General features: G+C 43.1%; 1 protein-coding gene across 2 annotated transcripts in view; it reads right to left on the bottom strand.

The window, feature by feature from the left end:
• Positions 1-375: 375 nt before the first annotated feature.
• The window catches only part of lama1 (laminin, alpha 1), a 31,970-nt gene continuing 20,057 nt past the window's right edge, over positions 376-12,288 (bottom strand). For both annotated transcript variants that reach the window (XM_062021311.1, XM_062021312.1), the window contains exons 36-63: positions 12,136-12,247; positions 11,914-12,070; positions 11,634-11,844; positions 11,213-11,329; positions 10,887-11,050; positions 10,670-10,808; positions 8,917-9,019; positions 8,739-8,855; positions 8,498-8,677; positions 8,283-8,437; positions 8,040-8,183; positions 7,841-7,974; positions 7,630-7,780; positions 6,634-6,758; positions 6,352-6,502; positions 5,997-6,283; positions 5,803-5,917; positions 5,566-5,718; positions 5,255-5,406; positions 4,989-5,183; positions 3,857-4,040; positions 3,678-3,784; positions 3,415-3,604; positions 3,201-3,350; positions 2,982-3,135; positions 2,779-2,912; positions 670-883; positions 376-595 (exon numbers count right to left, since the gene is read on the bottom strand). In XM_062021311.1, coding sequence (XP_061877295.1) covers positions 441-595; positions 670-883; positions 2,779-2,912; positions 2,982-3,135; positions 3,201-3,350; positions 3,415-3,604; positions 3,678-3,784; positions 3,857-4,040; positions 4,989-5,183; positions 5,255-5,406; positions 5,566-5,718; positions 5,803-5,917; positions 5,997-6,283; positions 6,352-6,502; positions 6,634-6,758; positions 7,630-7,780; positions 7,841-7,974; positions 8,040-8,183; positions 8,283-8,437; positions 8,498-8,677; positions 8,739-8,855; positions 8,917-9,019; positions 10,670-10,808; positions 10,887-11,050; positions 11,213-11,329; positions 11,634-11,844; positions 11,914-12,070; positions 12,136-12,247 — 4,350 coding nt within the window. In that variant the 3' untranslated portion in view covers positions 376-440. The remainder of the gene's footprint in view (positions 596-669; positions 884-2,778; positions 2,913-2,981; positions 3,136-3,200; positions 3,351-3,414; positions 3,605-3,677; positions 3,785-3,856; positions 4,041-4,988; positions 5,184-5,254; positions 5,407-5,565; positions 5,719-5,802; positions 5,918-5,996; positions 6,284-6,351; positions 6,503-6,633; positions 6,759-7,629; positions 7,781-7,840; positions 7,975-8,039; positions 8,184-8,282; positions 8,438-8,497; positions 8,678-8,738; positions 8,856-8,916; positions 9,020-10,669; positions 10,809-10,886; positions 11,051-11,212; positions 11,330-11,633; positions 11,845-11,913; positions 12,071-12,135; positions 12,248-12,288) is intronic.

Raw genomic sequence — 12,288 nt, 5'->3', positions numbered from 1 at the left:
AGATTAAAGTTAAGTTAAGTTAAAGTACCAATGATTGTCACACACACACTAGGTGTCCTCTGCATTTGACCCATCCCCTTGTTCACCCCCTGGGAGGTGAGGGGAGCAGTGAGCAGCAGCGGTGGCCGCGCCCGGGAATAATTTTGGGTGATTTAACCCCCAATTCCAACCCTTGATGCTGAGTGCCAAGCAGGGAGGTAATGGGTCCCATTTTTATAGTCTTTGGTATGAATACAGACGACAAGACAGACCATGAGCCTTGACGTCACCTGCAATCTAATGGGTTTCTGGCGCAACTTCAGTTTGAATAAAAAATGAAAAAGAACAGTTAGAGAACTACATTAAGATAAAACAACCGATCGACACATTTCCAGATGTTGTGTTTATTTTGTTAGCAGTTTGTTAGAGAGCAAAATTCAAATGTATAAATTCCACTGTTGCTAGGCAGCAGGACAAGAGCTGGGGGTGACGCCCAATAAAAAGTGGGCGCGGCTTAGTTCCAGAGGAGTGACGAGGTGAGACTTGATGATCTCCACGTTGTTCAGACAGCCTCTGAAGGACGACTTGCTGTACAAACTGTTCTGTTTGGTTCCGTCTGAAAAAAGCATAAAGTTTGACCGCAATTCTAAAATGCTAACTTTGCTTCGTGATTTTGTGTGACATCCTTACCTGGATAGCCTCCCAAATACACGGGGTTGTTGGTCTCAGCAGAGGTGGATTGTGGGTAAGGGTTAGTGATGGCGTTGCTCCGCCCGTCTATGCTCAGACTCAGGGTGTGTTTAGTCTTCTTGGCCAGCAGGTGGTGCCAGCGTCCATCGCACAGAGTGAGGCTGACGGAGCGAACCGTCACTCGACCCGCGCCGTTGTTGACGTTAAAAAACACCTAAATGAAGCATTCAGTATGGATTTTATGTATGGATGGACCGTAATCTTCCACAACAAATACAAGAACTACACTATGTTTTCTTATTTCTGCATACAATTGTGTTGTAATACGAGAAAAAAAGTAATTTTATTCTATGTAATTTTATGAGAATTACCGGTAAGTATTGATTAATATTACAAGAACACATCTAAACATTAAGAGAAAAAACGGGTTTTTTTTATGATTAATGTCGAATACTACAAAATGTTATGATACAAATCTGCAGTTGTAAAATAACTACCGTAATTTCCGGACTATAAGCCGCTACTTTTTCCCCTCGTTCTGGTCCCTGCGGCTTATACAACGGTGCGGCTAATATACGGCCTGTTCTTCTCCGACACCGACGAAGAGGATTTCGGTGGTTTTAGTACGCAGGAGAAAGACGATGACACAATGATTAAAAACTGACTTTTCATATACTGCTTATTTTGATAACGTACAGGCGAGCACTTTGTATTACTTTGCACCGTTGTATTATTTGTACTCTGCACGAATGCTGTTCGCCATGTCAAAGATGTGAAAGTTTGATTGAATGATTGAAAGATTTATTGTTAATAAATGGGACGCTTTGCGTTCCCAAACAGTCATCTCTGTCCCGACAATCCCCTCCGTGGTAGCAGGAACCCCTATATACTACGCTAATTACACATCAAAACCCTGCGGCTTATAGTCGGGTGCGGCTTATACATGGAGCAATCTGTATTTTCCCCTAAATTTAGCTGGTGCGGCTTATAGTCAGGTGCGGCTTATAGTCCGGAAATTACGGTAATATTCCAAGAAAAATCATTTTACATTTTATTAAAATTAAGTTCAATTATAAATGGAAAAAATATCAAATATGGGAAACATTTTATAATTTAATGAGAAATACTTTGTTACAGATGAAATGTCAAACTAATGTTTTTGGGAGAATAAAGTTCTAATATTACAACAAAATCCAAATATGAAAACTAAGGTTGAATATTACAAGAAAAATGTAAGACGAATCTGTACATCTATAAGAATCCTAAGATTCTAGAAAAAGGATATTAATGTGAGAAAAATGTAATTTAACTAGAGTTACGTTCTAATATTAAAAGAAAAAAGTATAAATATTATTTGAAAAACCTATAATTTACTGAGGATTTTAATATTCTAAAAAAGTGTAAATATGAAAAGAAACAATCATTTGTATTTTATTTTATGCAAAGATTACAAGAAAATGTAAAAATACAATGAGAAAAATGAATACTTTTATTAGAATCAAGTTCTAACATAACAAAAAAAATTAGATGTGAAAAAAATGACTACATTTTTGGAGAACTAGCCTGTTACAAAAAAAAATCTGTAATTTTATGAGGGAAAAAAGGTAATCATTTTATGGGAATCAAACTCTAAAATTCCAAGAAAAAGGTTTAAATTGAATATTAATTTTTGAGAATAAGATTTAATATTACAAGAAAAAGGTCTAAATAGAATATTAATTTACGAGGATAAAATTGTAATAGTACAAGAAAAAAGTTCAAATACTATGAGAAAAATCTGTCACTTTATAAAGGAAATACAATATAATTTCATTGAACTTAAGTTCTAATGTTACAAGAAAAGGTCTAAATAGTGTCTACTTGTTTTTACTTTATAATAATTCAGTTCTGATGTTACAAGAAAAAGGTCTACATATAATATACATTTTATGGGAATTAAGTTCTAACATTCCAAGAAAAAAGTAGAATTTGGACTTTATTAATCCACAAGGGAAATTGTTCCACACAGTAGCTCAGTTACAAAGGATGGAAAGGATAAGGTTGGAAAGGATAATGCACACAAGGGCACAAAGAGGGTGAAAACAATGTAAACGATGTAAGTTCACTCACCTGTCCTTTAATTATCTCTAACCCAATGGCGTCCACCTTTGCACTGCTAATACCAAGCAAAACGCCCTCTGATTGGCTAGTTCGAAAGTCCATCGACACGGACACATCAGAGCCCACCTTGTATCCGTCCCGCACTGCACAAACACGTTATTTGGATATGATTGGCTCCTTGTGATCACATGATTCACAGAGTCGCTACTCACCGAGCGCGGCGTATCCACTGCCGTTAAAGTAACTTCCTGTCTCCTCCTTACTGAAACAGGAAGTGACCTCATGCTGCGAAGCCGGTCGCGAGAGATCCAGCATGACGCCGTTCAGACTGACCGAGTGGAGGCAGCCTGGAAGACTGGTGGTCACCTGTGATTGGCCCGTTAGCTCACATGCAATCAAGTGGACATTCTTTTTGCACGTGTGCGTCTTACGTTTATCCTTCTGGTGTTGTGCATGTGTGGCAATCCACCGAGGTAAAGTCTGTTGTTGACGTCCAGCTGGTTCCCTTTAACCGTCGCCAAGTCCGGCTTGGAAGCGTCCACAGACACGGAGACGAGGCGCTGACTGACGTTGGCGCTGACCTAGCGCAGACATGACGTGTTTAGTTAGACGCTTTATTTTGCCGACGTGCACCTTTGGACTCACTGTGTGCCATTTTCCGTCATTGATGGCCACAGAGGAAACGGCGGAGGCGGCGCCCTTTCCCAGATCAGCTGACATCAGCAGCCGCCCTGCCGCCAACCTCAAGATGGCGAAGTCCATCTGGTTGGCGTCGGAGAGGAGCATCAGCATACCATCCTGAGCTCGGCTTCTCACCGACAAGCGTATGGACATGCTGGGGAGAGTGAGAATGTGAGTGAAGCCCCGCCCATTTGTGACGGCAAACCCCTGCCCCAGAACTGACTCACCTTTTGCGCACAGTGATCGGGTTGATGATGAAAGTCATGTGACTATGTCGTGAGGAGCCGAACCGAGCTGCAGCGGGTAGGAAGCTCTGCTCGGCTTCCGGCGTGCACTAAAACACACGTGGTACATCTTGATAAAAATATTATTTCTACAAATGACCACGCTTCGAATCATTGATTACCATTGGCGCTCCAGGTGGCAGGGCACTCAGGTGAGTGGGTGGGGCTACAGACAGGTGGGAAGGGTCAAGAGTGGGTTCTACATCCTGGTCTTCCGGAAGCACCGCCCCTCTAACTCTCTCTTCTAATAGGCAGCTGTCAAGCTCGGCCCCCTCATACCTCACAGCAGCTGAAAGGTCGACGAGCCTATCAAATGATAGCATGTGACTAGAATATTATAACCAGAAAGTTAGGATTCAGCAAGAAAAAAATATTTTGATCAAAATACGTAGTCCTTATTCTGTCCGAAAACATCCTAAATGTTACGAGAAATAATTGTCATTTTATGGTAAAAGACTTTCAGTATTACATGATTTTAAACGTTTTTTATTAGCATTATGTCATACCAAAGGAGTCATAATATGGCAAGAAAAACATTCAAATTTTGGAATTTAGTTGTAATATGGGAATACAGTTCCAAATATTAGGAGAAAAACATTTACATGTATGAAAGTTAAATTTAAGTTACAATAATTGGATCAAAATATTATGAGAATAAAGTCAGAAATGTGTAAGAACAAGTCAAAATATATGAGAAAAAAATTGTATTTAGATGAAAATTGACTTGTAATATTACAAAAAATTAAAATTATGTTGTAAAAAAGTCTTAGTATGGCAAGAAAACCTTTCTAATTTAATAGAATTTAGTTGTAATATGAGAAAAAAGTTGAAATATTACGAGAAAACAATGTGAATGTATGACAATTGAGTTTACGTTCAAAAAATCAAAATAATAAGTGAAAAAATTGTATTTTATGAAAACTCTGTTCTAACATAAGGAGGACAATCCACATATGAGATTTTTTAAAATTAAGATGAAGATGTATTATTGTGAGAAAATAAATAAATAAATGATTAAGTCCAAAGATTAAAAAAAATACAATTGTATAAGGATTACGTACATTAAAATTATAACATTGTGAGTCAAAATGTATAAATGTGTGACAAAATAATACTTTTAGGAGTAAAAGCAAACATTATGAGGAGTAAAATAAGTTACTAGACAAAAGTCATAACCTTACAACTTTCTTTCTTACTGTTTTGAGGCTATTATTCAATATAATAAAAATAAATAAATGTGTGCGTTAGACTGACCGTCCGCCAAGCACCAGGTGTTGGATGCATCCTCTAAACAACTTGGACATGTTCTTTAATTTGTTTGAAGAGAGAGACTTCACCCCTAAAGGGAGCCCGCCAATGAAAAAGGACGCCGTGGAAAGACGGGACAGTCCGCCCGGCAACAGTGAGACCGACTTGGCGTTCCCCTCGTCCCCCTGGATGGAAAGAGACCTGAGGGACAGACAGGTGTGAGACAGACGAGGCATGCGGGACAGCTCCTTGGTTGTCCTGCTAACACCTACTTCCTGTTGACGTTAATGATGACAGAGTGTTTTGTTCCGTCGGCGAAGGTTCTGCCTTCTGGTGCGACGACCGCCACACGCCTACTGGCCCCACCTAGCTCCCCTAGCTCCGCCTCCAGAGAGCCAGAAAGCAGGTGGATGGACAGGAAGTGCTGTCGACACGCGCACACGCACACGCACACACACACACACACACACACACACACACACACACACACACACACACACACACACACACACACACACACACACACACACACGGTGTTTTAAGAACTGATTACAGCTGCGTGCATCACCTGGTGGCGTCTCACCTGTCGCTGGGCGGGGTTATCAGTTAGAGCGGCTAGAAGGACTCCTGATTGGTTATTGGATCTGAAAGAGACGAGAATCTCCGCCTCCTGGCCAAGTGAGCGAGGAGCGATCTGGACGAAGCCACCGTTTAAAATGGAGACACTCCGCACCGCCTAACAACATTAGAATGTCAGGTGTGCACAATTCACCTTACAATTAGTTAATTTGTGTGTGTGTGTGTGTGTGTGTGTGTGTACCTCAACGACACATCCTTTCCTCACTCCATATGCATCTCGCAGCAGGTCAAAGTTCAACCGCGCAATCTCCACGTTCTTGATGCAGCCAACGTATGACCTGGAGACGACTTGTCGCCTGGCAACCAGAAGAACTATGAAGTCACGCGCATGTGTGATGTCACATCCTCCTCAGTAGCGGTATCGCTGATTCTAACCTGATTGGTCGGGAAGCAGGAAGTCCTCCGATGTAGATGGGGTCGAGGTCAGAGCGGTTGAGATCGGAGGCTGTGCCGGGTGACTCCGCCTCCAACACTTCTTTCTCTGATGATTGGTCGGCCGCCATGATGGACAGGTAACCTTTGCGTCGGTTCCTTTGTAGCGTAACTTTGTGCCACACGCCTGTGTTGTACTTCCTGCTGGAGGTCAGGACCAGTGCGCCAGACCCTAGGTCAAAGGTCAGACGGACAGAGCCCTCCACCAGCTCAATGGAGAGGAAGTCCCTCTGCAGGGGAGTTCCAATAAGGTAATGATGTCACTGAGTAGCACGTGCCGCCATTATTATTTGCTTACAGTGTTGTTGGATGCCAGGTACAGCAGTAATCCGCCTGGTGACAGCGTTTTAAACAATAAAACAATGGAGGTGGATGTGGCTCGTAGAGACTTTTGGACCAATGAAAATCCAGAACCATCAAAGTGGAAGGACGTCTCCTCTGCCTGTGGACTGAAGGACAGGTTTGTGTTCAACCAAGGTTAAAGTCTAGGAGTGATACAAGTGTGTGTGTGTGTGTGTGTGTGTGTGTGTGTGTGTGTGTGTGTGTGTGTGTGTGTGTGTGTGTGTGTGTGTGTGCTAACCTGCTGAAGCAGCCTCCACATTGTCCTTGTCGGCTGTTGTAGTTCCACAATCCGATGTTCTTCTCATTGAGCGACGCTTCACCCAAACAACCTTGAAATGTGGACGACTGCAACGCTGCCGGCCTCTGATGTCGCGCACACACACACACACGCACGCACGCACGCACGCACACACACACACACACACGAATAAGCTTCTACTCATGAAATGAACTGCTTCATACCAAAGGGTGAATATTTGTCCAAACATGCTCTCCTAGTGTTGCCAGTACTATTATTTCTATGACAAATTCATCACATGGTGGCGCTGTTTTTACACCCTTAAGTGGGATTGACTTGAAATGTATCACACACACACACTTTAACTTTAGAGTGAATCACCACAAAATATGTGAATATGTGTGTGACATTCAAACAAGATTGGCTAAGCAGAACGTCTTCCAAGGAGAAGGGTCGAGCTGTGGGCACGGACACTCTAAATCGGGGCACAGGGGTGACAAAACGGAAGTGAACCGTGTCTTAAAGACATGCCCACAGTGGCGCTGACAATGCGATAGTGGACACTTGATTTGAAACGTGATCCAAGATGGCTAATGCAATGCAACACTGGTAATTATTTCAGTTGTTGAATGTATTGCTTTTTCGGATGATTATATACAACCCTAACCCCAACCCCAACTCTAACCATAACCAACCTGTCTACCTTATTATTTTACTTTCCCAACCCTACCCTAACCCTAACTTAAACCTAACCAAAACCCAAACCTAAGTCTCTCCATCATCACTTTTGTTTAAAACACGCTCCACTTCCACTGTCGTCATCCCTGTGGGCACGTCTTTAAGTGTGTGCGACTTAGTTAATTAGAATTAAAGTGGTCAATTGTCTGCAGCCGCAGCTAGATGTACTTGCTTCTAACTGCCCAGAAGTCATTGACCATTTTGAGCATCACCCACAGGGGGCGCCATTAATACCACATACGGTCTGCTGTGTTTTACCTGAGTGTCATCTGACAGTCCTCCAATGTGGATCACCGTGCTGTTGTCGATGTCTAGAACCCGGGCGGGTCCGGGTGATGTCGCTGTCACTGCTTGTGACGGCGGCGGCGTTTCCAGCTGATGGACCAAGAGGAATCCTCGTGCACCAATCCTACAAAGCGATGCGATCAATAATCCCGTCCACTGGCGATCATATTGCTTATAATATTACCGCGTGGCGTTGATTCTTGTCCACTTGTAGTTGGTGATGTCCAGTCCTGGATAATCCAATCTGGTGCTGCCTGATCCGACATCCCAGACTAGAGAAACTTTCCCATCATGCATCTCCACCGCAAGGAAGTCCACCTGGATACAACCAACAAGCGTGAATACGAACAGTGTATGTGTGTTTACCGAACGAGTGTGTGTACCCTTGTCTTGCTGCCCAGGTAAAAGAGCAGATTGTCGGGACTCTTCGTCTTTAAAGTCAAAGTTAGGGTGTTGAAGTTGCTTGACTGGATTTCAGGTTGGTAGGATCGGACGCAGTCTCCGTGTGCCTGCACCGCCACCTTAATCTAATGACATCACAGCATCGTGACTAATAGTAATGCATACATACAGTACATACATATAACTGATAGGTGTACATTAGTCACATGTGCTGAATGACGTACCGATGCTGCTTGCCTCCTGGCCTGATCGATGAGCTCTCTGATGTCAGACAAGTTCCTGCTCAGGGTTTCTCCCAGCATGCTCAGGGGCTTTATCCTGTCACTCAAATGCTGCGTGCGATGCTCTGCCTCCTCCAGTTTCTGCTGCACCTTGTAGGCTAAACCAGGAGAGTAAGAAAACAAGATCGCACGTCTCCATGGTCTTACTGTCGACAAACCTGCGTCGTGCGTGTGCGCCATCAGCCGCTTTGTCTCTGCCACGCTCGTGTTGGTTTTCTCCACCACAGAAGAAGAATCCTGCAGCTTCAGTCTGAGGGAATGCAAGCGCTGCAGTACCTCCTGCAGGCTGGAGCTAGCAAATCTGGCTTGCACTCGCGCTTCCTGCACCTGCAACGATACTGAGCACAGACGTCGGGTCAGTATCCAGAGTCAGCGCGTCCAAGTCGAAACAGGTCTCACCGTTTGAGAGGCTCTGCAGCTCCCTGATTGGCTGGTGGAGGAGGACGCTCTTGTTATGGAGAAGGTTACTCAGTGTCTGCTGTCTCATGGTTGCCATATAGACCTTCAGCTTTAAATCTGTGAGGCAGCTTGTCTTTAAGTTGGACATTTACACAAGAAAACATTTTGTCAGACGGACCTTCAGATGTCTTGTTGATCATGTGACTCTCCTCGAGCACAGCGGAGGCATTGCTCAGCCTGGCATTGCCCTCTAATGACAGCGGCTGCTCTGATTGGCTGGTCTAAAACACAGAAAGAAACTCATTTGTCTTAATATTCTAAAGCACATTCAATCGATTACAACTGGACTCTTCAGTTTGTCTTAGAAGACCTTTCACCTCTCATCATCGGTTCATGCTCATAGACTTAAATTGGTCAGATCTCGTCTTAGATATATAGACGTAGATTGGTCTGATCTAGTCTTAGACTTAGATCGGACAGATCTAGTCTGAGACTTATATACGTAGAATATACGTAGACCGACCTTGGGTTAGAGTTATAGACTTAGATTGGTCAGATCTAGTCTTAGACTTATATACTGTAAGTAGAATGGACAGACCTCGCCTTAGACTTATAGACTTAGATTGGTCAGATCTAGCCTTAGACTTATAGACTCAGATTGGTCAGATCAGGAGCAAGGGTGAAGTGTCTTGCCCAAGGACACAACGGACGTGACTAGGATGGTAGAAGGTGGGGATTGAACCCCAGTAACCATCTAGTCTTAGATATATAGACTTAGAGTGGTCATACATAGTCAGACTTATAGACGTAGAATGGACAGACATGGGGCCGTACTTATCAAGCTTCTTAGAGTGCCATTTTACACTTAAGTCCTGAGAATTTGCAAAATTTAGTCCTACTCTCAAACTTAAGAATAAAAGCTTTTTATCAACGTTCTTAAGTCTAAGAATCACTCCTACTCGCCACGATATTTAAGAGACCTTCAGAGGTGTCTTAAGTGGTTAGGAGTTGCCAGCAGGGGATGGCACTGAGGCAAGAGAGACGTGCGCGAACGTTCAGGGAACGGAACAATGTTTTTTTTTTTTTTGATGACGAGCAGCTGATCAAACGGTATCGTTTAGACAGAGCGGATATTATTTTTGTCACAGATTTAATACTTTTCGATTCCTTGTTGATTTCTGCTTGTGTCTGCAGTGGGCTAGTATATATAGAGCCACCCACACCAGTTTCAAATTAGTTGCCTAATTAATGAATTGGAAAGAAAATGTTATGACAGTAGCGTATGTGTGTGGCCGTGAGGTGAGTGACGTCAGTGAGTGTGTGGGCGATAGAAGAGAGGGAGTGCCGGCGGGGACTAGTTTGTTTTGTATTATTTTGTAGTTTATTGTCAAAATATACACTCCCATTGTCCACTTAAATATTTCCAAGATATTTCTTTATTCTTAGACAACGGATTCCCTTCCGTGATTGGTCATTTCTATGGACACAGAAATGACGTCACCTAAAATTCCGTTTACGGCACATAGTAATGTCGTAATTCAGCTCTGAGTGTGACACTTAAGATTCAGTCCTACACTTCGCTGAAAGTGTGAGTAAGACGCTTGATAAATAACTTTTAAGTGCAGCTTTCAGCGAAGAATTTATTTACTCTTAAGTCAACTCTTAGCAGACTTCTTAGGAGTAATTCTAAGAAGCTTGATAAGTACGACCCCTGGTCTTTGACTTTCAGGCGTAGAACGGACAGACCTAGTCTTTGACTTTTACACGTAGGTTGGTCTAATCTAGCGTTAGACATATAGACATAGATTGGGTCAGATCTAGTGTGTGACTTAGATTGGTCTAGATCTGACCAATGGATGAAGGAGAACACCCATAGACATGACTTGTCTCGACCAACGTGAACCGTTGCTTAGTAGACATGCCCACCATACCATATTGAGAGAGAGGTCAGCAGACAGGTGAGCGTCGAATGCAGCCTGCCGGGCATTGTTGACACGATCGGCAACCTCTGCATCAAGAGGAACCAATTGGCTGCCATTTTGGGAGAAGTTGCACACTGACAACAGTGAGCTAAAACAGACAAAACATTGGATTTGAGGGGAAATGAAGAGGGGGGAAAAAAGTTACTGTATTAAAGTAATCACACACTTTTGCAGATAGTGGGCGTGGCTATGAAGCAATTGGGCGTGGCTCTCTGCCCGGTAAACATTCTCCAGTGAATCCGTCATCTTCAATCCCATGACGAGGGATTCCACTTTCTTCCTCAGCAGAGGACGCCATTGATCCAGCTCACCCCCCAGTACGTCCACCTGCTTCTCATTTGTCATAAAATAAAAATGAAGACGATACTTAGATAATTAACGACTAAAATAAATAACATAAGGAAAAATAATGTGATTTATAAAACACATAATAATAACTGACATAAATAATAGACAAAATACTGAACAGATATAAAAAAACAGCGGTCTTACCACAGTGATGTTGGTAAACTCCTCTGTCAGGTTTATGATGTCGCTGAGCAGCATTTGGCTGTCCTCCATCGCGTTCTCCACGCTCGTACATGCAACGCTGACGTTCTCTTGTTCCCACTAACACGCACAAGCACATACGCCATATTAACAAAGTTTAAAAGTGTTCACATATGTGCAAAAAAAAAAAATCTAACATATTTGCCACACTTTTGAGAGGAGAGGTGCATATGACACCATAAACACGATAGCACATTGTTAAAAAAAGAGGCTTCGCCAATTATCGCAGAAGCTGTGTTTAATTTGATTTGTTGTTCTTGTGTATGTTAACCTAGCATAATGCTGCTGTTAAATCATGATGTAATGCCAACGCTATAGCTCACACCGCTATGGTACATTTGAAGTGATGTGCTTGCGTGTTCACCTGATAGCGGTTGAGCAGAATGTATGTGGTGTCCAGCAGCACGTTTGTTTGATTGTTTTGTCGTGATGCGCCTTCCATGTAAGTTTGTGCTTCTTGCAGCTTTTCCAAGTGAGCGGTGAGGTTGGAAGTAAGAGGGTGGAGCATGTTGTCGCCGGCCTCTGCACTGTAGAGGAAGTCTCGCTGGAGCGATTGGACGAGAGACTCTGAGAGACTGAGGACAGAAAGAAAGAGAGGTCAGTCTGCAATCAAAAATTATTGGAATATGATTGGAAACGCATACCTGAGCTCCTGACTGACTGAGCTTTTGACCGTTGTTGGATTGATGGCTCTCATATTTTCCAAAATGAAGGCCATGTCGTCCAGTAGGCGTGTGTGATTGGCTGATTCCAGTGCTTTGTCTGCAGTCAAATTCAGTAGCTCTGCCTCCCTCTCGAGGGCTGCACCAAAAAGTGTTCAACTTCAGCTTGTGACGTCAAAATGGCAGCTTTTTAACATTGTTTACCTTCAATCTTGTCTTGAATCGTGTTGATGTTTTCCAGTAGACGAGTTGCGCGTGAGATGCGGTCATCGGTGGACACGCCCACTTCCTCGCAGTCGTTTGACAGACTTGCGGCCTAGCCAATCAGAGCACCGGGAATATGTATGTTGCATTCTT

The sequence above is a fragment of the Entelurus aequoreus genome, linkage group LG15 (assembly GCF_033978785.1).
Source record: "Entelurus aequoreus isolate RoL-2023_Sb linkage group LG15, RoL_Eaeq_v1.1, whole genome shotgun sequence".
Taxonomy (NCBI): Eukaryota; Metazoa; Chordata; class Actinopteri; order Syngnathiformes; family Syngnathidae; genus Entelurus; species Entelurus aequoreus.
Note: the sequence above shows the minus strand (reverse complement) of the source record. Positions and strands in the feature narration are given on the sequence as shown.